Consider the following 25,630-nt stretch of genomic DNA (forward strand, 5'->3'; position numbering starts at 1 on the left):
ATTTAACATCTCTGGTACATGTGTCATGAAATTTGTTGTTTTGTGGCAGCAGTGCATAATACAACTATAAATTACAATAAGTGTATATAAACAGAAATTTAAATTAGTGCAAAAAGAAAAAAATACTGAGGTAGTGTTCATGGGTTAATTGTCCATTCAGAAATCTGATGGCGTAAGGAAAGCTGTTCCTGAAACGTTAAGTGTGCATCTTCAGGCTCCTGCATCTCCTCCTCGATAGTAGAAAAGAGAAGAGGGCATGTCCTGGGTGATGGGGATCTTTAATGATGCCTTTTTGAGGTATTGCCTTATGGATGCATCCTCAATGCAGAGGAGGCTAGTGCTCATGATGAAACTGGCAGAGATGACAACTTTCTGCAACATTTTCCTATGCTGTGCAGAGACTCCTCCATACCAAACGATGTTGTAAACAGTTAGAATGTGTCCCATGGTGCATCCATAGAAAGTTACAAGCATCTTTACTGACTTACCAATTCTGCTCAAACACCTACTGAAATACAGTGTTGTCATGCTCCTTTGTAACTGCAGCAATATATTGGGTCCAGGATAGATCCTCAGAAATGTTGACACCCAAGAACTTGAGAATGCTCACCCTGTCCACTTCTGATCCCTCAACTTCCCCCTCTGGAGGTCCACAACCTACTCCTCAGTCTCCAGGATCCTCATGAATACTTGTGGTTTCCCAAAAGTGGGAAACATGAGTCACAGACTAATAAGTTCTGGTTGCTTCAACTACCACAGAATCACTCACTAACCCTCAGTACTGAACCAGTTCTGAATGATATGCTGCTTGACTAACAGGTGGCAAAAGAAAAAGAACCAAGGAAAAACATCTGCTTGAAGTAGTCTTTGCTAATGTAATTGTTGCAGGCATATTAATCTGTAAGAGTATTAATCATATTGTTCAAGAAGAATGATCCACATTCACATAACTTCATTTGTTATGTAGTATTGTTAGCTAAATGGGACAGATTCAGAATAAATCCACCCAGTTCAAAGCCAGACACTGAGTTATTGCATGCCAGTAGCCAAAGAACCACAAGCAGCCATTAATTGTAACTTCATGGCCAGCAATGTTTTTGATTTTTAACCTTAAGCCAGAACTCTAGCCTGGATCAATGGGAAGCATTGAACAGTAAGCCAAGCACAACAGCATTCTTAAAATGAGTTAGAATGCAGGATTACATGCATGTGAAAGAGGCAGCGTTCCAGTCATATTAAAATAATCCCTTAACTAATGGACAATCTCAAAGTTCTTCAGTCAAGTCATATTAGTGGGCAATTAAACAGACTACTAAATCTTGCCCCTTAGAGGTGGAAGGACCATGTGAATGGTTCATTTTGGGTGGTACAAGGTTTCCAGTTTTTAACAGAAACCCACCCAATTCATTCCAAGAAGTAGCATGATCCAACAAAGACACTGGTCCCTGATAACATTTTGTTGTAGATTTAAACTGCGAAACTTGGTCCCATCTTCCAGCTACAATACTAAATGTCATTCCACAAATGAAAGTGATACGGTTTGTTGTCCACAAAAATGAGCAAACCCAATTCAGTCAATTACTATAACATTGTGTTACTCCCAGTTAAGTAAAACATGCAATCTTCAATAGTGCAAATAATGTTTCAATCTGATGACCCAAGAGCACTCACCTCCAGAACATTATATTTTTGGTTCCAACATAGTCTAAGGAACCAAACTCCTTACGGAAACTGACCCTGCCATAGGCAGCATTAGACTTTGAGACACTAAGGTATTCTGAATTTAATGAGCATCTAATGAAAATTTCCACTGGCTGAATCCACCCTCACCACATCTTTCCGCTGCTTTAACAGAGACAAAGTTCTTCTTGTCCTCACCTACCAGAAAAGGTTATGAGCCAAACATTGGCAAATGAGACTAGCTTGGATGGGATATCTTGATCAACATGAATCAGTTAGGCTGAAGGGCTTGTTTCATCATGGTATGACTTAAAGCCCAACAATCTTTCACTGTTTCATCACACCTCCCTTTGTCAAATGTGGGCATGGTCACCAATGATTACGTATTATTCAATTCCATTCTCTTCATAGAATGTGCCCACTGCAGCAAACTAGACAGTAGTTTGAGCTGAATTTCCAGGTGACATCTGCATCACACTAATGTTGGAAGTCAATAAGGTGTTGTTAAGCAACTCCAAGGAACCACATGGCATGATCAGCATCACACCCTACCTTTCAATAAAAAGGGAAAGTCATTATTGACCTTAAATTCAACTGGATTTGCCATTAAAATAAGTTTAGTTATTCTCCCCACAGCCGGCTTGCTCAACTCCAAAAGTTTCCTCCAAGTCAAAATAGTGATAAAGACTGGTTTTTATTTGGCTGTTTGAGCATAGATCTACCACCCAAATTCAACACAATCCTGAAGAAAGCACTCTACTAATAAACAATTAATAGCACATTGTAGCTAGCGGGGTTAAGAAAAATGCACTGCAGCAACTTGCCAGACTATTTTCACTTCCCAAATCTGTGACCTTCAACCAAGAATAAAAACCCATATCCTGGCATGAGTATAATTGTTGCTTACAGTTGTCACTGTGTCGAATAGTAGAAATCACTTCCCAAGACCACTGAGAAATTAATTAGACTGCGTACACAGATAAAGGAAATGGGTCATCAACAGCAATAAAGTCTAGGAAATTCCTACATTCTACAAACAAAAATTCTTGATATTAAGCACAAATATTGTTTTGGTTCAGAAATGATGCCAGGACTATACAGTACCAATTGTTTGATAAACCACCCTCAAGTAAGACAGGGCCCTGATCCAGCACCATGATGCAAGTTTAGTATTATTTATAATCTATACAACATGTCAAACATTAACAAGTCATCTATAGTATGTCCAAAATTCAGTTGCAACTCTTCTACTCAAAACTTTCATTCCTGGTGGTTTTGATCATAAATAGTAAATGGCACTTAAAAGCAGCAGCATGCCAGTGTCTCATGCAGATGAAATATCTTGACATGCAAACCTTGCTAATCATTGCCATATTTTTAAAAAAATCACTTTAGACTATCAGAGCTGGGCCTGATTCTGTAGCCGCAACTTGTCCATTTTGTTTTTCTGGTAGTTGCTCATTACAAATGAAATGGAAACTTAAGAATAATTTTCCCCTTTGGTCTACCATCTAAATCAAATATTAACCACTTAATATTAGCCACATCAACTAGACTACACAAAACTATTAGGGACCTTGAGCATTTAACATCTAAATAGGTGGTATATTAATCAGTTTAAGCAATAGTGACAATAGAATTATACCAAATCTAAGAATTTTATTTTTACTAAAAGAAATAAAGAAAACTTTTGGAAACTCCAAATAAATGGCTTTTAATGAAGACAATGGACATAACAACAGGATTATCATGCTGGAACTTATTTGTAGCAATACAATTGGCCCTCCTTATCCGCGAAATCCACCAACCGTGAATCGCGAAAACCCAGAAGTGCTCTTACAGCACTTGTTGTTCGAGCATGTAAAGACTTTTTTTCTTGTCATTATTCCCCAAACTATGCAGTATAACAATTATTTTACATAGCATTTACATTATATTAGGTATTATAAGTAATCTAGAGATGGTTTAAAGTATACGGGAGGATGTGAGTGGGTTATCGTGGATCGGGATCGAAAAAAAAATCGTAAGTTCTCTTACTAAGTAAGTCGAAACAGGTACATCCGGTATTATTTAGCGTCAGTTAGTCAAACGTTTGCATTTGTATATAGTATATGATTTACCTTTCTATGCATATAAAAAACTTAAGAACATATGTTTCAGCGCCAGGTTTGGGTAGTTCCCGAGTTCGATCTAGTGACAGATCGTTATCGAGTGCACTCTCCACTGTGCTGGGTTGATGTGGAGGATCAAAAACCCAAAACCCAATAATTAAACCACTGCATTGCTTAGTAATAATTGTAGCTTTTAATCAGGGCACAACCTTTCTCACTTTATCCTTTAAAATTGTTCCGATCGTTGACCCACGTAGCCTAACGCTTTTCCAATGACCAATGGCGTTTCACCTCTTTCTGATTGCTTTGTTATTTCCACTTAATTTTCCAATCAATATCATGATTATTTTCGTGAACACTGCGGATTCAGATCTCTTCTGCTGGGTCCTAATGTCCACTGCACTAAGACAGGTTAAATAAGGTCTTGGGTTCCGCTGGGTCCTAAGGTCCACCGTATTGAGACAGGTTGAATAAGGGACTTGAGCATCCATGAACTTTGGTATCCGCGGGGGGTGGGGGGAGGGTCCCAATACCAATCCCTCGCGGATAAGGAGGGCCGACTGTATATTGGGATCAGTTTAAGGGTTTTAAAATCAATCAGTTTAGTGATAATCCAAACTGGTATGTTGAAGTGAAATAATAACTGTGACAAATCCTTGACCTAAAAAAGTTTAGGGGTAACACGAGGGGGAATTTCTTTACTCAGAGAGTGGTAGCTGTGTGGAACGAGCTTCCAGTAGAAGTGGTAGAGGCAGGTTCGATATTGTCATTTAAAGTAAAATTGGATAGGTGTATGGGCTGAGTGCAGGTCCGTGGGACTAGGTGAGAGTAAGCTTTCGGCATGGACTAGAAGGGCCGAGATGGCCTGTTTCCATGCTGTAATTGTTATATGGCTATATGGTTAAAAATTACATGCCAGAGTAAGCATTCATTACAGTCATGAAGAGGAAAGAGGGATGTGCTGTGTCCAGAAACCCACGTTTTAAATCATAATCAGGCGGAGGAAAGGTTGAAGATACATCTTCAGTTTTCTTAAAAGATGTTCTTGGGTGATAGGAGCTCCCAAGCTTACCTAATAAGTTTATCCTTTCATATATTTAAGATCTTAGCAGAGGCAGTTTGGGATCAAGCCTACCACAGATCTAAGATTCTGGACAGGTCTCAAAGGATCATAAAACACTGACATTTTGGGCCAAGACACTTCAGCAGGACTTGAGAAAAAATTTGAGAAGCAGATATAAAAGTGGGGGGGGGGGGGAGGGGGGAAAGAGAAAGAGGTGATAGGTGAAACCAGGAAGGGGAAGGAGGAAGTAATGAACTGGGAAGTTGATTGGTGAAAGAGATACAGGGCTGTAGAAAGGATGTCTGATAGGAGAGAGCAGAAGGCCATGAAAGAAAGAAGGGGGAAGACTACCTTGCGATGGGCAGGCAAGGAGATAAGGTGGGGGGTGGGGAAGGGGTTGGGAAATGGTGGGGGGGTAAAGGGGCCATTACCAGATGTTCAAGAAATTGGTATTCATGCCATCAGAGGTTGGAAGCTACCCAGACAGAATACAAGATGTTTTTCCTCCAACCTGGCCTCATCGCAACAGTAGAGGCGGCCATGGATTGACTTATCAGAATAGGAGTGGGAAATGGAATGAAAAATGGGTGGCCAATGGAAGATTCCACTTCTTCTGGTGGAAGGAGCGTAGGTGCTCGGCGAAGTAATCTCCCAATTTTCATATACAGGAGACCACACCGGGAGCACCAGACACAGTATATGACCCCAACAGACTGACAGGTGAAGCGTCGCCTCACCTGGAAGGAGTGTTTGGGGCCCTAAACGGTAGTGAAAGAAGAGGTGTAGGGTAGATGTAGGGGCACTTGCTCCGATTGCCAGGATAAGTGCCAGGAGGGAGATCAGTGGGGAGGGACAAATGGACAAGGGAATCACGTAGAGAGCAATCCCTGTGGAAAGCTAAAAGTGATGGGGTTGGGGGGGAGATGTGCTTGGATCGCATTGGAGATGGCCAGTTAGTCTAATACGTTAGATGGAAAAATACTGTAATTCATATTTTATAAAGAAAATCTCAGGCAATTGAGTTTTGAAAGAAAGAATGCAAAAGCAAGTGGCATGAGCACACAAAATGTGTGCTCAAGGGTAAATGGTAATCCTAGTACATAAAACAAAAGATAGCATGCATGTACACAATTAATGAGCAAGGCTAATGGAACACCGACTTTCATTGAAAAGGAGTTACAGCAAACAAAAAGGGAAATTCTGATGCAACTTTAGAGCAATGATGACATCATAAGTGGGAGTATGGCATACAATTTCAGTCTCCATATTCAAGGACATAATTGCATTGGAGGCAATTGTATTAGTGGCATAGGTTCACTTTATTGATTATATATGAACAAAGCATAAGCAGAAACAGGCTAGATTATTGAAGTTTAAAATAATTAGTGATTCCAATTGAAATATACAGAGCATTAAGAGAGAAGCTCAGGGAAGTGAATTCTGCAAAGGTATTTCTCCTAACAGTGGCATCTAGAACTAAAAGAGAGTCTCAGAATGAAAAGCTGCACATTTAAGACTGTTAAGAGAAATTTGCGGGTCATGGATCTTTGGAATTCTTTACCTCAAAAACAGCTGTGGGGGCAGAGGCATTGAATATATTCAAGGTGGAGATTGATAAGCAAGTCCAGGAATTGAGGTGAGAATTTCATCAGTCATGATTTCACTGAATGGTAGAGCAGTTCTAATCCTACTTATATTATGACAGATCCTTACTTCTATTCTCAAAAAATATACATTTTTAAAAACAGATGCCCGCTGCTTGGTCATCTTTAGAAAGGAAGGTGGCTCTACTGGTTGTCTTGCATTCCAACAGTCAGACACACACAACAAAAGAGCAGGTCAGTAAAACTAAAGGATTTAGCTTGCAAAATACAAAGACACCCTGTATTATCTAAATTTCTGATAATAACAAGTTATTTCACAAAATTAGCTAACATGACACCAGCGAGGAAATATACCAGATTCAAATTGAGGATCTTGACAGTGGGACTTTGTACATTGATTGTTTTGTCAGTTTTTCATTTATTCTGTTGTATTTCTCTGTTCTACTATAAATACCTACAAGACAATGAATCTCAGGGTAGTATATTGGGATAATATGACCTTTAATAATAAATTTGAACTTTGAATCAATATAGTAATCAGGCAAGGGAGTAGAGAAGGGGCTGACTACCTGGCAGGTATGAAACTAGAGTTCAACATTTCCAACACTGATTTGAAGAAATTAAGACTGCTGTAAAGAAATTAAGACTGGAGAATGAACACTAATGCCCATCATATAAGATTAGTAGAACACTCAAAAGGTAAATCCTCTGTTGGGAAACTTAATGGTAAACTTCTGGCATGATTTCCTGCTGTACCAAATAAAAGTTTATTATATGAGAGTTTAGAGATTTTACTTCAATTTAAAGGCAACTCCATTATTAGTGAATATACCATCAATTCAATTCACTCTATCCCAATTTTAGAAATTCTAACTTGGTTATACATGATATTGTCATCTGCAAGCATTAAACTCACTTCACATTTTCTGTTGGACAAGGGGCCAGAATCCTCTTGACACAAACCTTTGTCAGGCTTTTCATACTGTTTCTAAATATGCACTATAATCAGAAACTGAAAACTAAAACAGATCACTACTATACATCATTTTAAATTTGTTTTAAAATCACTTTTTTTAAAATCCACGAATTGGAGAGGGTGGGGAAAATGTGCTAGTTATTTCTGGAGCAGGGCAGAGAGGTGGGACACTAAGCATAATTGGTCTCTCACTACAATATATACAATTGGAATCACTGGGTGGTAGGTCAAGCAGCTGAGCACTTTCATCTAACCCTCAATACGTTCAGTATTTTTCACGTTCCAGTGCAGATACTGGTATACTGGTTAAGGTTAATCAAGCTCATTATGCTTACCAAGGGATAAACATGATCAATTCAGTGAGCTTGAGCCTAAATGCTTTCGCACCTGAAAAACTGGGAATCGTTTGTATTAAAACTATTTTACCCTTTCAGGGTTTTTTTTTGAAGACCCTGACCTGGAGTTACACGCTGACTACAGTTCTTTGCGGGAGTGGGACCCGCACTTGGGGTTCCACAATCAGCCGTTGTTTGGCACGCTAAAGGCTTGGCCTAAGATTTCGGCATGGATTCAGAAGCCTGGGATCTCGAGGAACTAGAGACAGGTGGATCAAGGGTTGGTGTCACCACGAGACCTGTGTGTTGTTGGGGGAGTCGGAGCATCTGCTGTGTGCCTGGGGACCTGGGATCCTTGCAATCTTCAGACACAGAGCTCGAAAAAAGCAACTTAACGGACTTTTAACATCATAAACCAGCGAGATGTTTGTCATGTCTCCCCACTCGTTGGAAAATGGAAATGGGGGAGGGGGACTGTTGCTCGCTGCCACTTACTCGAGGGAGGGAAGGGGGGGGGACTTCGAGGTTCTAACAATTAGCTGTCATTCATTCTTCAGGCACTTCTCTGCTTTTGTGGATGGTTGCTTAGAAAAAGCATTTCAAGATGTATATCGTATACATTTCTCTGACATTAAATTATACCTTTGAAACCTTGAAACCTTTGAAAAAGGAGAGTGCACACAGTAAAAACCACTCACCAAATTTGCTAGTTACTGCATTAAAATTACTGCACTGCTTGTTATTTGGGGATGAATTGGTGGTAGGGGGAAAACATGAATAAAGTTTTGTGACAAAGCAGTAAGAAAAACTGCATTAATCGTCTTCAATAGAAAGCACGCTCTGTAAACTAGAGCGGAAAGTGCAGCTTGACCACAGGAGCAGATTAAAAAGAGTTCACCAAATTACTAACTAATTTTTCAGTGTGCCTGAACAAAGCAATATTAGTTATAAATACTATTCTCTAATAGAGTGGAATTGTGGTGCGTAGAGGATACTTCCATTAAGAAATGAAGACAAACATTAGATTCCCCTACCTTTGCTCTTCATTCCAGCAGCTTCCACAGGTCACATTTTCAGTAGTATTTAAGAGGAGGGGATGGTTGTGGGAGGAAAGGCAACCTTCTCAATCTAGACGAAACACCTTCCTCCAGTACAGACCTGCCAAAGTGCAAGTCATCCTTAACCAACACACCCAAGGAATTTTGCTGAGAAAACTAAAAGGGTTGTTCCAAATCACAGGAGTCTACTGTATTTTCAGATTATAACCCAAGATTATCCTATGATGCAAAGCTAGTAAAATCTTAATTTCTACTTGAACAATAAACTACATTCAATAAGACATTGGCTCCAATGTTGTTTTAGCTGTTGATTCAACATTATAGTACAAGAAATACTTGTCCCACTTGATACAAATAGTTGGCTAATTACCCCGCATCAACATGTCAAAATCTGCATAATAGTTATAAAATGAAGTCTATGCTCAACAGTTGTTCCTGACAGAGAATAGAAGTCCTTTATTATGAGCCAAAGCAATCACTGCAGAACTTTCTAAAGTCACTTAAAAGTCATCTACCATCTTCTACAAGCACCTTTTCAAGTAACAACACAAAACCAAAACTTTGAGTGTTTTTTTTTAAGTGCAGAAACTTGAATAAAGTAACAAATCAGATCCCAAGAAAATGCTGAAACACAAAATTGAGATCCACATTACCTGACGTTCCTTCCAAATTCAGAACACAATGTTACTGCAGCTCTGCATTCCTAAAAACAAACCAAGTTCTAGAATTGGATAACAAACACCCCTTCTCCTACAGACTAATTGACTCCAAAATATTAAGATTTTACAGCACATTTTTCCTTTGATTAGATTGCGGTAAGTATGGTGGACGTCTAGGACAATCGATCTTTTATTTGAACAGTCCAATAGTCCATATTACTAAGCTTTTTTGGGACACAGAACAATGGAATCAAAACCTTTCTGTCCTTTCCTAAACAGAATTTTGCACATGTAAAGAATTTCAACTCCAAATAAGAACCAACACAAAATTCATATCTGTAATACGAGAATCTGCACCAAATTTTAAAGATTAGATTTATTTGTCACATGTACATTGAAACACTGAATTTCACTGCGGTGTTGTAAGCAAGAAGATATAGTCTCTACCTAAATTATCCCACTACAAATAGTATACTGCAGCTGTATGGTAAGGATGAAGTTAGTGACAAAACATTTTATTTGGTTTCTATCAACTAATGGCCTAGCTCTTTGCAAAATGTTACTCAGTCTCTGAACAGGCTTTAGGTATTGGCCTTTTGATTTGCAGACAAAAATATCCACCCCAAGATTAACTGTTGCAGAGCACCTTCTCAAAATAGTTACGTTAGGACATATGGTCACCCACATGGTAGAACGAAGTATGCAAAATTCTAGTTTGGTTACTATATCCTACCGATGAAGAAACAAGACCACAAAGGAGGAGTTTCAATTCTAGTTAGTTGTAGAATTATTTCAATATTGCACACTTCACAGAGCCAATTTTAATCAAAAAGAATGAATACAAATCAAAGCATTTTTTCAGATGTCTGTTAAGTTTTGCAAATTTTAAAGTGGGCCTAGTTCAGTAAAAAGGATGTGCAAGTAACTGTTACCACATCAGGTAAGACATGGGGAAATGATTCAGAAGTTACAAGTAGGATCAATACTGCTGCCTCCAGGATCAGATCCTTGAAAGTATTAAATATCAAACTCCAGAGTATGAAATTAAATTGATTTCTTTGATTTATTCATATGGAAATTTGAATTTGAAGGAAAAACTAACAACACATGCATACAAAGACTTGATAGGATAGGCTTGTAAACTGTATGCCCAGAGCAAAAACTGTAATGTGAACTATAATTCTATTAGTTTTAAAATAGTTATGAAAAAAGATAAAACAGGTCCACAGGTTACAGTCCTAAACTGCAGGAGGGTGAACTCTAAGAGCATTTAAGCAGGATCTAGTTGGGGTTGACTGGGCAATTATTTAAAAGACAAGGGAACAACTGGCAAGTAGGACTGTTTTAAAGGGGTCATTATCAAGAGTCCGGGGCAGCATATTTATGTTAGGGTGAAGGATAGACATTCCAACTTCAGGAAACCCTGGCAGGCAAGTGTTAGAGGCTCTGGTAAGAAAAATAAGGAAGCATACATGGTGTTTAGGCACCTGGGTATGAATAAATCCCTAAATGAATATAAAAAGTTTAAGACCAGGCTTAAGAGGGAATCAGAAGGGCAAAAAGGCACCAGAAGGATTTAGCAGGCAGGTTTGAAGATAATACCAACTATATTAATTCTTCAATTATATTAACAACAAAAGGGTGACTCGGGAAAACAAGGTCCTCTTAAAGGAGCCACAAGAAATGGCAGATATTTTAAATGTCTTTCTCCTTGGAGCTTACAAAGGAGAATATGATGGATACTGAAGAAATAAGGGTAATAAGTTGTAACATCTTAGTTTATATACACATTACCAGGTCAGTTACATAGATGAGTTGAGGAGTGCCAGATGGATTTAACTTAAGTCGATCATACAGGGGTAGGGCTCATAGTGAATGTCACACCACTGACCAGCATTGTGGAGCAGAGGGATCTAGGAGCAAAGTGCACAAGTCACTGAAAGCAGCCATGCAAGTAAACAGGGTGGTGAATAAACATTTAGCATGCAGGCCTTCCGTCAGGGTATCCAGTTTAGGAGTAGAAAAATTATGTTACAATTATATAAGTTGTTGGTGAGGCTACATTTGGAGTATTAGATACAGTTTTGGTTATCTTGTTATGGAAAACACATTGTCAAGCTGGAGAGGGTGCAAAAGAGATTTAAAATCATGCACTCTATACATGAGGGCCTGAGTTATACAGAGAGATTGGCCAAACTAGGTTTTTATTACTTGGAGCACAAGAGAATGAAAGACCTCACAAAAGTTTGTAAAATCATGAGGGGCATGGATAAGGTGGACAGTTATAGTCTTTTCCTCAGGGTTGAGAAGTCCAAAACAACCAGGCATAGATACAAGAGGGGAGCCTTTTAAGAGAAACATGAGAGGTAACATCATTACACAGACAGTAGTCAGTACTGTGAATGAGCTGCCAGAGGAAATAGGGAAGGCAGGGACAACTGCGACATTCAAAAGCACAATGTTAACTACACTGAGGAGTGGAAAGTTAAGGGCTGAATGCACATAACTGGGACTAGCAAGGAGGATGCTATGGTCACCATGGACCAGCTGGTATGAAGAACATGCTTCCATACTGTATTAATCTATGACTACATGTCATGCTGACATAAATGCATCAAGATATTGGAAATACACTGGATTCTGGTTAATTGGGTCATTGGTTAAACAGTGCAACTGCTTATTTGGGACAACTATTAAAGAACTAAAACTAATGAAGAAAATAACCGGGCTTCTCTTTTGCTTACTTGAGACACGATACTGCTCAGTTGGGACTATTGTGAACAGTTACATATCTAACAAGTTGCATGCACTTGTGTGGTCATTAGACACTATACCGTACTTACAGCAAATGGCTAGGGGTGAAAATGAAACAATTTCAATACTTCCAATTATCTTATTTATATATCTATGCACACATACATATATACATATATGTATACACACAAGCACATTTGTACTAGTTCTGATGTATCCCAATTAACAAGAATCCACTGCACCATCATTCCAGATTCTATCTCAGTTCTTCATGATGAATTTTGAAGTCTAAATTTTTAACTGTGCATAAATCTTGAAATTAAGGTCAAAATTTTTAATAAAACTATGCTTGCTAATCTCTTCAGCAAATTTTGTGGAACCTCCATCTGTGAATGAAAGACCAAGTTTTAGGAAAATCTGAGAAGGAAAAGAATAACAGGCTCAGGCAACTGATTGGAGAACAATCACGACTGTTCCCACTATTGTCAAATTAAATACACATCATAACAAGAAAATAAAGTTCTCTTAATTATCTATGTTGAACTAGAAGAAACAGATTTGGTACTCATAATTCAAATTTAAAACCGGCATCATTTGAAATGAAAAAGTACATGCATAAGTATGTGAATTGTAATTCAATACCATTACAATATATTGTAATTATAATACTTTGCAATTTACAAACCTAAAAGAGATACCTTCATTCAGAACTTTAAAATTAATATTTTTAGAGAGTGGATACATTTTCTTAATTTTGGTATTATAGCAAAGGTGTACAAGTCTACTTCAATATACTCATTCTTCCTGAAAAACATTGTAAAAAAAATTGAGAACCAGATGTAAACTTCAAGATAAAAGCAACAAACGTCCCAATTAAAACAAGTTTACATGAAATCACTTGTCTTATTGTACTAGGAGAAATTTTGTGTTGACGAGGTGGGTAGAGAAAGGAAATTTGTAAGTTTAGAACTTTGTTTCCTACAAATTCCAATTCAATTTCTGACATTAATTTCTTATATACGTCTAAGCTAAAATTGCTGCAGAACTTACTATTTCACAAGTAAAAATATTGCATTGTCTGATGATAAATCAACATCTCAGGAGGCACAGCATAAATCCAATGCATGTTGATTACCAAGATTAGGTTAATTACAGTTACAAAAATAATGATTATCTAATAAACCATCTAAAGCTCCCTGTCTATAGCCACAATGCAAAAAATAAAAATACATTTAGCATTATTACATTTTTATCAAGCTAAACTGGATTCAAATTATCTAAAATACCCAAGTGTTACTTAAACCACTTAACTCCAAAAATAGCAGATTGATAAGTTTACTGACTAATAACTTGAACTTAAAAGATGTTGGAAAATAACATGAGGTAACTTCTACAAAACCAATAACATTCAATTGAAGCAAAATGATTTTCCATACAAATAATACGACTGTAAAAAAAGCTTCATTTGTCATTTTATATCAGCTATCTCAGTCATACTGTATTAAAGAAACACTGAACCACAAACTGCAGAATGCAAATCCTATTGCAAAGTGAAACACAGAAACATACAAAACCTACAGCACAATACAGGCCCTTTGCTCCACAATAAAATGTAATGAAAACTCAGTGCAGTAATAGGAAAGTCCTCAGACTGTAGTAATTGATAACATAATCCAAAGCCTTGAATGTGATTGTAGAATCAGTAGCCTAGTGTACATTCTGACTCACTTCCAACTTCACTTTAAGAATAGAGCTAAGCAGCATTGTGCCAATTTGAAAGAGCCAAAGTACCACTAATCTATAGGTTTCAACTTCAATCCTTTCCACTTTGCCCTGAAATGAGTATCTTTGTACTCATCTTCTACAGAGTAGAAGACAGCACAAGCATTCTTGTAACACACCTGAACACAACAAATGCAAATAGACTGCTGTCATTTTATGCAACCACTGGCAGTTTTCTGCCATGACAGCACAGCATTTAGACTAATCTCAGTGGTTGATGATAATACTCAGGTCAGGTGGAGATAATGTTTCAGACTGATGACCTTCAGAAATTCCATTCTAGGAACAGCAGCCTGAAGCAATGCTGCTCCTTTCTCTGATGGGATTATTTGACTGTTTTGCTAGATGGTCTGTTGACCATTTTTGAAGACTGTAATGTTGACTTTCTCATTTCACAGATACTGCCAGAATATTCATGATTTTTTTATAGACACATTCCCCCCCCCCCATACCCATCACTGCCACCTCCAGATGTCTACCACAAAACCAAGATGCCCACAATTTGCTCACCTCAATTCCAGAGTGCTGACTAGAATAAAATCTCCATTGTAAAGGACAAAAATATTGCATACAACATTTCTATCAAAATTGCAAAGAACATTACATCTATTTCCTTCTCAAAATTTATTCCAAACAATTCATTGGTCACTCATAAATCAGACAATGCAAGATTTTTTGAATAGGGAGCTGAAACTACATTGAACAACCCGTTATTTTTACTAGAAATCCAATCACCATGTACAAAATACAGTCATGCTTCAATCTAAATAATTACCATGCCAAATGCAATCTTCATGCAAAGAAAACAAAATAAAGTAGAACAATGTAGGCAAAATAAAACTAAATTCTTACCTTTCGCTCTTCGAAAAGCATCTGCATGCCCCTCCAGATCAAGATCTGGTCCACTAGGCATGGTCCTTCATTGCCCCAAGGCAGTTGTAAACCCTTCAATTTGAAACTTCCTGGGTCTTCAAAATGTAACACCCCCCCCCCCCCCCCACCAACTTATTCGGAAGTACTGCCCCGATGCTTTAATTCAGGCTAAGAGCCTGCATATTTTACAATCATTTCTTCTATTCTTCAAGACCCAGGGAGTTTGAACCAACAAAGCAGATGTTGCATGTGTAAAGAATTGAACTACAAACTAAAGGAGCTTTCAAGGTCACTAATGAATGTTACTACAGTAGTGGTCACATAGCAAAAGAACCCATAACTGAACTCAACAAGCTTCTGCACTTTTAGAAGGCAAAATGAAAGAAATAAAAAGGAATAGAGAAATTACATGCTACAAAAAACAAATACAAATTTCTGAATGAACAACTTGGAAAGCTATGAACAAGCAAGCTCATTCAGGTGAAAAAAATATAATAGAAAAATTGTCCTAGCAGTGTTTCATTTGCAAACTGTTTTGATCATTCTAAATTCCGAACAGGTTTTCTGCATTGTACAAAACTAAAGGGCAGATTGAAAAAGAACAAGGTAAATAGAAGTGGGAAAGAAAGAAATTGCAACTGGGAAGCAAAAAACCCTCAATTTGTAGTGAACAATACATTCAGCTAATACAGGTACAGAGTGGTGGGGGAACAAGCTCATAAGGTAGACAAGAGTTAATCTGGATGAGGTAGGGCAACCATTACTGACAATCTTTGCAATAGCATCACAGCAAAATTAACCTCGATTACAAAGTGACAACGATAAATATTCTAAGATATCATCACAAATTCCAACTTGACTTAAGCAGCCAGCAGAAGAAAAATACTACAAATAATTTAGTGCGGACTAAGAACAAAATCATAACTTCAAGCTGTATTTAAGTATGACAGCAAGTTTAAAAATATATGGTACCACAAGATTTTTTTTAAAGATTTTAAACAAAACTTCAAGAGCAATGTAGTCAACAGGAGAAAATAGCTCAACATACCTAACATCTTCAAACTTTTTGGTAATGGCAGAACCAAAATTAGTAAATGCAGAAGATGCTTTTTGACTAGCTTGAGCAAGGGTTTCAGATGTCTTCTTGAATCTACAGAAAGTTAAATTTAACAATTAAAACATTTAAAAGTATCACACAAATACAAAAGTGTAATGTTTGCATATCTTAATTTGGTCTGATTCCATCCTTGGTTCATTCTTTAAGAGCTACAAGGACCTGAGAAATTGCACTGTAGAAATAGTGGCTTGCCCATGGGACTATAGGTGAAGGTGTGAGGCGAGGTGACTAGGGTCAAGAAATGTTTCAAGCTACAAACCACCAACTCTAATACCTTCCTAGCCAATGTTACCATTTTGATATCACAAACAGACATTTTAATACCATTGAGAAAAATAAATTTTGAGAACACTTGATACAGAGATTCACTCACTGCATTAGCTACCAGAACAAATGCACAGCATTGCATGAATTCCATAAGCAGAAAGATCCAATTACAGTAGTGATTGCACATGAAAGTAATTACAAATAAAGATAATGGGAAGTTGCTGGAAAAACAGACAGGATATTTCAAAAGATATATGAAGGTTCTGCAATGTCACATGCATTTTGCACAACTAATGCTTATTATTTCTGTTACTTCTAGTTAATTTCACATGCTGGAAACCATTATTAACCTACAAGAGATTGTAAGGACATGGATATTTTATTTAATACTTACTTACTGCATTCCCAAGCTCCTACTGTATTTGAATTAATAAAAATTAAAGTGAAATCTGCCGTAACAATACAGCAGCTTCAGGTGACAATATCTTTCCACCACCAGCATTAAAATGCAGCTATTTTAAGTTTTGTGGAACACACACAAAATGCTGGAGAAGCTCAGCAAGCCAGGCAGCACCAAGGGGGGGAAAAGCACAGTCGACGTCTCGGGCCAAAATGCTTTGGAGTCCTGCCAAAGGGTTTCAGCCCAAAACATTGACTGTACTTTTTTCCATAAATACTGCCTGGCCTGCTGAGTTCCTGCAGCATTTTGTGTGTGTTGCTCAGATTTGCAGTATGTGCAGATTTTTTGCTTTGTGATTTAAAGTTTTGAAAAGACAACTGATTTAAGATGGCACCACTGAAGGCAAACGACAGGTTTGAAAGGCAAGAAATTCGACTACAAACATTAATACCTTTCCTGAAGTAAATTGCAGTAATCACTGAAAACAATGAAGAGGCGGGAGCAAAGCGAATTCAAGGGATGAGCCGTGCTGGTGTGTTGCAAAGTCAACACAGGTGGAGTTAGAGTGAGCAATTCTGAAAGGAGTTGAGGCAGAAGAGCTTCAATGCACGACCAACTAACCCAAGTGTGAGGCTGGATCACTCTAAGTGTTGAGCCAGTTTGGAGTGGTCAAATGGCTTCGGGCTAGGAGGCCTGTTGCGTTTAACTGTGGTGAGGTCCCAGTCCCAATGCAAGGCACGATCCACTGTTTGGACAATTTAAATGCTAGCCAGATAGACTGGAAAGGCATGGTGTCGGGACCAGAGGCAAGGGTCCGGCCAATTTTGTGCTGAGGCTCAGAGACTGCTCTGGCTGCTGTGCTTCATGTCTGTGAACTTCATGACAGTTTGCCCCACTAATATGATGAACTGGCACAGAAGCTTTAGGCCTGCTCCGGGTTGCTTCAGGGATTCGGATCTAAGAACTCAATTTGGTTCAGAATGTCATTGCTCGCTTCCATTGTCTACATGATGTGTTTTTTTTCATCTTTCTGTTTTTACATTGGGTTCTTTTGGGTTTCTTGCTTTGTGGCTGTCTGCAAGCAGACAAATCTCAAGATTGTATAATTTATACATTTTTTGATAATTGTAAGCACTCAAATCATTTGGTCAACTTGAAGATTACCACAATGTTGAAACATTCCTAAGAGTGGAGGATAATATACTTATCTAATTTTAACTATTCAAAAATTTATTAGATTTCTGAAACAATAGAAAAGGAAAGAAACAACTTTGACTCAACACCAACACAGACACACCTAGAAAGTTACCGTTTTGTTTCTGCAATCACCCCCTTAACCCCAGTGAGAAAATTTTTCAGGATATATAGACAAAGCCCCTCTGTAGCTGGCTCTACTGCTTACACACAATTGTTTGCTTAGCCAATTCAAAGTTGTTTCATTCTAATACTTTAATAGCATCATTGATTCTTAATAAATTCAGCAAATTGTATCGCCAAATTGACTGAATTCAATTTCACTATTTGCCTTAGTAGGATCCAAATGTTTCTTCTGAATGAATAGAAAAACAATACTGTATAAATTTTTAGCTTATTATTACAGAGTTCCCCAATTCACCTTCAATTAATTAACTTTTTTCAGAAAAAGTAATACAAACCGCAGATTACTTTTGTCCCCTATATATTAGTATTGTCTCTGCATTAGTTTATGGAATGGGACAGAAAAATACATGTTCTTTGCCTCAATCATTACCCAGATGGAATGGATAGAAATCTGTTTTTGACTGCATTAAACAAGAACTCACAACCCTTATTCACCAAGATTACAGTGAAGTTAATAGAATCCACATTTTTTTTTAAAAAATCAATTTTAAGTTTGTGGAAGATTACACATTTAAACTGAAATTCTGGTTAGATTAATGTAGAGGAGTTAAATTTGACTTTAAAAAAGAGGGTAAAACAAGTTAAGCCTTAGCTATGTCTTAATTTTGGCTAGTTTAAATCTAAGCGTACAGGTACTACTCTTGTATATTCAATTATTTGTTTTTATTTGGACTGTATATAAATATATGTGAAATAAAGGCTTCTCATTCTTATAAACCAAACACGAGGAAATCTGCAGATGCTCGAAATTCAAACAACACACACAAAATGCTGGTGGAACACAGCAGGCCAGGCAGCGTCTATAGGGAGAAGCGCTGTCGACGTTTCAGGCCAAGACCTTTCGTCAGGACTTCAACCTTTGTCGAAGGTCAACAAAAAAACAGGTACGAACGCAAGCAAGCCAGGAATATAAAGGATAGCAAATGCTTTTTTAGGTATGTGAAGAGAAAGAAGATAGTTAAGAACAATGTTGGGCTCTTGAAGAATGAATTGGGTGAAATTGCTATGGGAAATAGAGAAATGGCAGAAGAATTTAACAAGTACTTTAGATCTGTCTTCACTAAGGAAGACACAAGCAATCTCCCAAATGTATGGATAGGCCAAGGACATAGGGTAACAGAGGAAATGAAACATATTGACATTAGGAAGGAAACGGTGACAAGTAGACTGATGGGACTGAAAGCTGACAAATCCCCAGGTCCAGATGGTCTGCATCCTAGGGTACTAAAGGAGGTGGCCCTGGAAATTGCGGAAGCATTGGTAATCATTTTCCAATGTTCCTTAGATTCAGGATCAGTTCCTGAGGATTGGAGAATGGCTAATGTTATCCCACTTTTTAAGAAAGGAGGGAGGGAGAAAACAGAGAACTATTGACCTGTCAGCCTAACATCAGTAGTGGGGAAGATGCTAGAGTCCATTATTAAAGATGAAATAGTGGCATATCTAGATAGCAGTGATAGGATTTGGCCGAGCCAGCATGGATTTACCAAGGGTAAATCACGCTTGACTAATCTATTGGAGTTTTTCGAGGATGTAACCAGGAAGTTAGACAAGGGAGATCTAGTGGATGTAGTGTACCTCGATTTTCAGAAGGTATTTGATAAGATCCCACATAGGAGATTGGTGGGTAAAATCAAAGCTCATGCCATTGGGGGGGGAGGGGGGGAGACATTGACATGGATAGAAAGCTGGTTGGCAGATAGAAAGCAAAGGATAGCGGTGAATGGGTGTTTCTCAGAATGGCAAGTGGTGACTAGTGGGGTGCCACAGGGTTTGGTATTGGGACCACAGCTGTTTACGATTTACGTCAATGATTTAGATGAAGGCATTGAGAATAATATCAGCAAGTTTGCTGATGATACTAAGCTGGGTGGCAGTATGACATGTGATGAGGATGTTAGGAGAATTCAGGGTGACTTGGATAGGCTGGGTGAGTGGGCAGATACTTGGCAGATGACGTTTAATGTGAATAAGTGTGAGGTTATCCACTTTGGGAGTAAGAACAGGAAGGCAGATTATTATCTGAACGGTGTAAAGTTAGTTAAGGGAGAAATACAAAGAGATCTAGGAGTCCTTGTTCATCAGTCACTGAAGGTGAATGAGCAAGTGCAGCAGGCAGTGAAGAAGGCAAATGGAATGTTGGCCTTTATTACAAAGGGAATTGAGTACAGGAACAAGGAAATCCTCTTGCATTTGTACAGAGCCCTGGTGAGACCACTCCTGGAGTATTGTGTACAGTTTTGGCCTCCAGGGTTAAGGAAGGACATCCTGGCTGTAGATGAAGCGCAGCATAGATTCACGAGGTTAATTCCTGAGATGTCCGGACTGTCTTACGCAGAGAGGTTAGAGAGACTGGGCTTGTACATGCTGGAATTAAGGAGATTGAAAGGGGATCTGATTGAAACATATAAGATTATTAAAGGATTGGACAAGATAGAGGCAGGAAATATGTTCCAGATGCTGGGAGAGTCCAGTACCAGAGGGCATAGCTTGAGAATAAGGGGTAGGTCAATTAGGACAGAGTTAAGGAAAAACTTCTTCTCCCAGAGAGTTGTGGGGGTCTGGAATGCACTGCCTCTGAAGGCAGTGGAGGCCAACTCTCTGGATGCTTTCAAGGAGGAGCTAGATAGGTATCTTATGGATAGGGGAATCAAAGGATATGGGGACAAGGCAGGAACCGGGTATTGATAGGAGATGATCAGCCATGATCTCAAAATGGCGGTGCAGGCTCAAAGGGCCGAATGGTCTACTTCTGCACCTATTGTCTATTGAAACATCGACAGTGCTTCTCCCTATAGATGCTGCCTAGCCTGCTATGTTCCACCAGCATTTTGTGTTGTTGTTGTTGTTTTAATTTCCTTATAAACCAATGCAAGTTTGCTTTCTATTACTGGCAAACCTGCCCTGTATCTATTCAATTAATGATCCCTTTGTTCAGTGCTGTATAATGCACTTACGCCACGGAGGATTGCACATCTAACCAACTTTTTGACAAATTCTGTTTAAGTTCATGTAGTGGAGTCAATCCTAGCTTCTTCTTTAACTCAGCAACATGTTTCTCCTTAGCTGCAAGGACTTGAGAAAGTGTTTGGATTTCTTCCTCCACCTAAACCAAAACAAACAGGAATTCAATACAGCCCAATAACACAAGTAAAGATAAATATCAATATGATTTTATGACCACACCCGCTTATCTTAGTTTTGTACTATTTCTTCAGTGATGTAATGATGGAACACCCTCCTTCAGCCTGAATGAGTGCATCTTCAACCCATAAATTGACATTATGGTACCCATTTACCACTCAAAACATTTGTTTCCTTGCCACTGGTACACAATGACTGCAGTATTTACCACTCACTGTGCCAATATCTAAATTCTCTATCTGAAAGCACTGTGGGAACTCCATCATCCACAAGACTCCAATGGTTCAAGTAGGAACCTGTCCACTACATTCTAATGGGTACTTAACGATGAGTAACACATGCCAGCTTTGACAATTGCAGATTTCATAAATAAATAAAAGGGAACTTCATCTGTCCTGAATAATGCTGGTGAATGAACAAATTATTTGGAGTCCATCAAGAAATAGATATCATTTTTTAAAAAAAAGGGAGTTTAAAAATGGCAGAAAATCATAGGTTATACATCAGTCTTGCCAAATTATCACCCTACTGAACCTATCTGATCATTTTTGCTAGAAGTGCATCAGCCCAATATTCCAATCCAATACAATAAACTGTCTGTCTCTTGCAACCAAGACCAATGCACTAATAACACCCTTTGCTTCTGAATTATTCATTCTTAAAAATATCAAATACCAGAGGGCAGTCCTTTTAAGGTGAGGAGAAAGTTAAGAAGGGTAGTATGGGGCAAAAGTGATAGTGCAAGCAGATATTATAGAGGCATTCAAGATACTTTTAGACAAGCAAATTAAAATGCAAGGAGTGGAGGTATATGCAGGCTGAAGGGACTAGTTTAATTTGGCATCACACTCAGCATAAACATTGTGGTTCAAAGGACCTGTTACAATGCTGTACTTTTCTATGGATCATTCCACACTCATTAGATGGATACTTTATTGATCTCAAAGGAAATTACAGTCTCACAGTAGCATTACAAGTGCACAGATATAAATATTAGAAGAGAAGTAGAAAGAATAAAAATAAGTTACCACAATCTAAGAGCAGGTTATCACTTTCCCGGCTATAGGTTGACTCATTATAGAGCCTAATGGCCGAGGGTAAGAATGTCCTCATATAGTACACTTCGGAGCAGCGCAGTTGTCTTATTCTATTACTTAAGGAGCTCCTTTGTTCAGCCAAGGTGGCATGCACAGGGTAAGAAACATTGCCCAGAATTGCCAGGATTTTCCAGAGTGTCCTCTGTTCTATCACAGCATCCAGTGTGCCCAGTATGACTCCTATAACAGAGTCTGCGTTTCTAATCAGCTTATTGAGCCTTTTGCATGATTTGTTGATGCCAGTGCCCAAGCACACCACCATATAGAAAATTGTACTGGTGACAACAGACTGGTAGAACATGTGAAGGAGAGGCCTGCAAACTCCAAAGGACCTCAGTCTCCTCAGGAAGTAGAGGTTACTCTGACTCTTCTTGTACACAGCTTCTGCATTGGTGCTCCGCTCAAGTCTGTCATCCAGGTGAACCCCCAGGTATTTGTAGGTTCTCACCACATCTACATCCTCATCATCAATAGTAACAGGTTGTTACAAATTCTAGATTTAAGACACCTAATTATGCACATATCCCATTTTCCAATTTTGCAAAATACATTTAAAAATATCCTCTCAATTAAAGACTTTTATCCTACCAGATGTACATTGGTCACAATGCCAATCTAAACTAATTCCATCTGCTTGTGCATGGTCTGTATCAGTTTATTCTGTGCCAGTTTGTGTTTATCTTAAATGTCTCTCAAATACTGCTATCTCCTGTCCCATCACCATCTCTGGCAGCACACTGCTTGCACCAACCACAAGCTGCAAGAAAAATCTATGCCTTGCAATTGAACTCCCCCCCCCCCACAGCCCTCCCACAACACCCCACCACCATTAAACCTATGCCCTGAGATTTGAAATTTCCAGTCTGGGATATATACTGATTTAAGCTATCCATGCCTCAATTTCATACATTTCTATCCAGTTGCCTCTCCACATCTAACACTCCAGACAGAACAATCTAAGTTTGTGCAACTTCCCCATAAAGCCAATATACAGTACACACCATCCACAAATGTCCCATCAGGCATAAACACAAGAGATTCTGCAAATGCTGGAAATCCGGAATAACACAAAACTGCAGGGAGGAACTCAGTAAAGCAGCATTTACACAGAGGAATAAATAATCAAAGCTTTGGGCTGACACCCAAAGGGCTCAGACCTCGAAATAAGTGTCATACCCCAAAACATTGACTATTCATTTCACTTCATTGATGCTGTCTGATCTGCCGGGTTCCTCCAGCATTTTATATGTTTCAGTGAGGGCAACGATAGCAAGGGAATCTTGGATGACAGAGTTATAAACATAGACAAAAAACAAAGTCTTTGCAAAGCAAAAGCTAAAATTATACACTGCTTTGAGAAGCAGATAACAGGAGAAAGATCAAGCAAGCCAAAAGGGTTCATGAAATATCATTAGCAAGTCCCAACACATTTTATACTTACACTGGAAACAAGGGGATAATGAGGGAGAGAATAGAACCAGGCAAGGATAGAGGATGAAATTTATGCTCAGAGCCAGAGAATGTGTGTAAAGTACTAAAGAAGTACCTTGCATCAGCATTCATGAAGAAAGACACAAAGACACAAAGGTATCAGGAGATGTCTTAGGATGTTCAGATCAGGAAGATGATTGTGGGCCTTTTGAAGAGCATCAAAATGGAAGTCCCTAGGGCCTGATGGGATATATCCCTGGTTATTGAAAAAGGCAAACAAGGAGGTTGTTATGGTCCTGGCCAAGATTTTTGCATCCTCATTTGCAACAGACCGCAAGGCACAAGAGCAGAGTTAAGCCATTCAGTACCTCACAGCCAGAAGTCATGGTCCATGGTCCAATGATATAATGATATAGGTAGAAAGAGGGATGAGGTTCTGCAAAATGAATTCAGGGAGTTAGGTGGTAAATTAAAGTACAAAACTTCCAGGGTTGTGATCTCAGGATTACTACCCATGCCACATGCTTGTGAGGCCAGAAATAGAAAGATCATACAATTTAGCACGTGTCTAAGGAGTTGGTGTAGGAGGGCTTCAAAATTTTGAATCATAGGGCTCTCTTCCAGGGTAGGTGGGATATGTACAGAAGTGAATGTTTGTACCTAATCTAGAGGTTGGGGGGAGATGGGGGGGGGGGGGGTGTAGTATAGTATTTAAAATAGAGTTGCAAGGGGATGGGAACCAAAGTGTCAGAACAGATAGAGTGGTTGTGGAGACATGTTGTTAAGACAGCGAAGTCAGGAAGCAAAAGGTTGAAAACAGTGGAGCTAATGTTCCAAGTTTTGTATATTTCAATACAAACAGTATTGTAGGAAAGGCAGATGAGCTCAGAGCATGGATCAACACCTGGAATTATGAAATTGTAGCTACTAGAGAGTCTTCATTACAAGAGGGGCAGGACTGGCAGCTCAATATTCCAGGGCTCTGCTGCTTTAGGCATGATAGAGTGGGAGGGATTAAAGGGGGCAACGTGGTGTTACTAGTCCAGGGAAATGTCACAGCAGTGTTCAGTCAGGACAGACTGGAAATCTCATCTAGTGAGGCTTTATGGGTGGAACCAAGGAATAAGAAATCAACAACCACATTAACGGGGATACATTATAGACCACCCAGCAGTCCACAGGATTTAAAGGAACAAACTGGTGCAGAGATTGCAGACTGTTGTAAGAAACATAAGATTGTGATAGTAGGTGATTTTAATTTTCTACATATTGACTGGGGCTCCCATATTGTAAAAGGCATAGATGGGACAGAGTTGTCAATGTGTTCAGGAAAGTATCCTTCATCAGTATGTTAAAAACATTCCAACAAAATATAATGCGATACTGTATCCGTTATTAGGGAATGAAACAGGACAGGGGCAGAAGTTTGTGTAGGAAAACACTTTGCGTCTAGTGACCACAATGCCATTAGCTTCAAAGTAAATTTACAAAAAGATAGGTCTAGTCTGAGGGTTGAAATTCGAAATTGGTCAATTTTGATGTTATGAGAAATAAACTGGCAAGTGTTGATTTGGACAGGCCATTTTCTGGCAAAAGTGGATTTGGAAAGTGGGAGGCCTTCAAAAACCAAATTTTGCGAGTACAAAGCTTCTATGTGTCTGTCAGACTACAGGTAAAAATAACAAACGTAGTGAACCGATTTTGAAGAGATGTTGAAGTCCTGGTTAAAAGAATAAAGGACTTACATAGCAGTTACGGGCAAGTAGGGAACAAATGAGGTGCTTATGAAGTAAACGAAAAACAAGAGAACGCATAAAGCAATCAGGAGAGCTAAAAGACGGCATGAGGTAGCTATAGCAGACAAGGTGAAAGAGAATTCTACGGGCTTCTACAGATATG

General features: G+C 38.7%; 1 protein-coding gene across 4 annotated transcripts in view; it reads right to left on the bottom strand.

Moving 5' to 3' along the window:
- Positions 1 to 25,630, bottom strand: part of tpd52 (tumor protein D52) — a 207,150-nt gene that overhangs the window by 134,575 nt on the left and 46,945 nt on the right. For 3 of the 4 annotated variants that reach the window (XM_059983515.1, XM_059983514.1, XM_059983513.1), the window contains exons 3-4: positions 21,017 to 21,165; positions 15,944 to 16,045 (exon numbers count right to left, since the gene is read on the bottom strand). In XM_059983515.1, the coding sequence (XP_059839498.1) occupies positions 15,944 to 16,045; positions 21,017 to 21,165 (251 nt within the window). Of the gene's footprint in view, positions 1 to 8,803; positions 8,928 to 15,943; positions 16,046 to 21,016; positions 21,166 to 25,630 lie in introns of all 4 variants that reach the window. The other variant, XR_009514592.1, reaches the window with a different exon arrangement.

The sequence above is a fragment of the Hypanus sabinus genome, chromosome 1, assembly GCF_030144855.1.
Source record: "Hypanus sabinus isolate sHypSab1 chromosome 1, sHypSab1.hap1, whole genome shotgun sequence".
Taxonomy (NCBI): domain Eukaryota; kingdom Metazoa; phylum Chordata; class Chondrichthyes; order Myliobatiformes; family Dasyatidae; genus Hypanus; species Hypanus sabinus.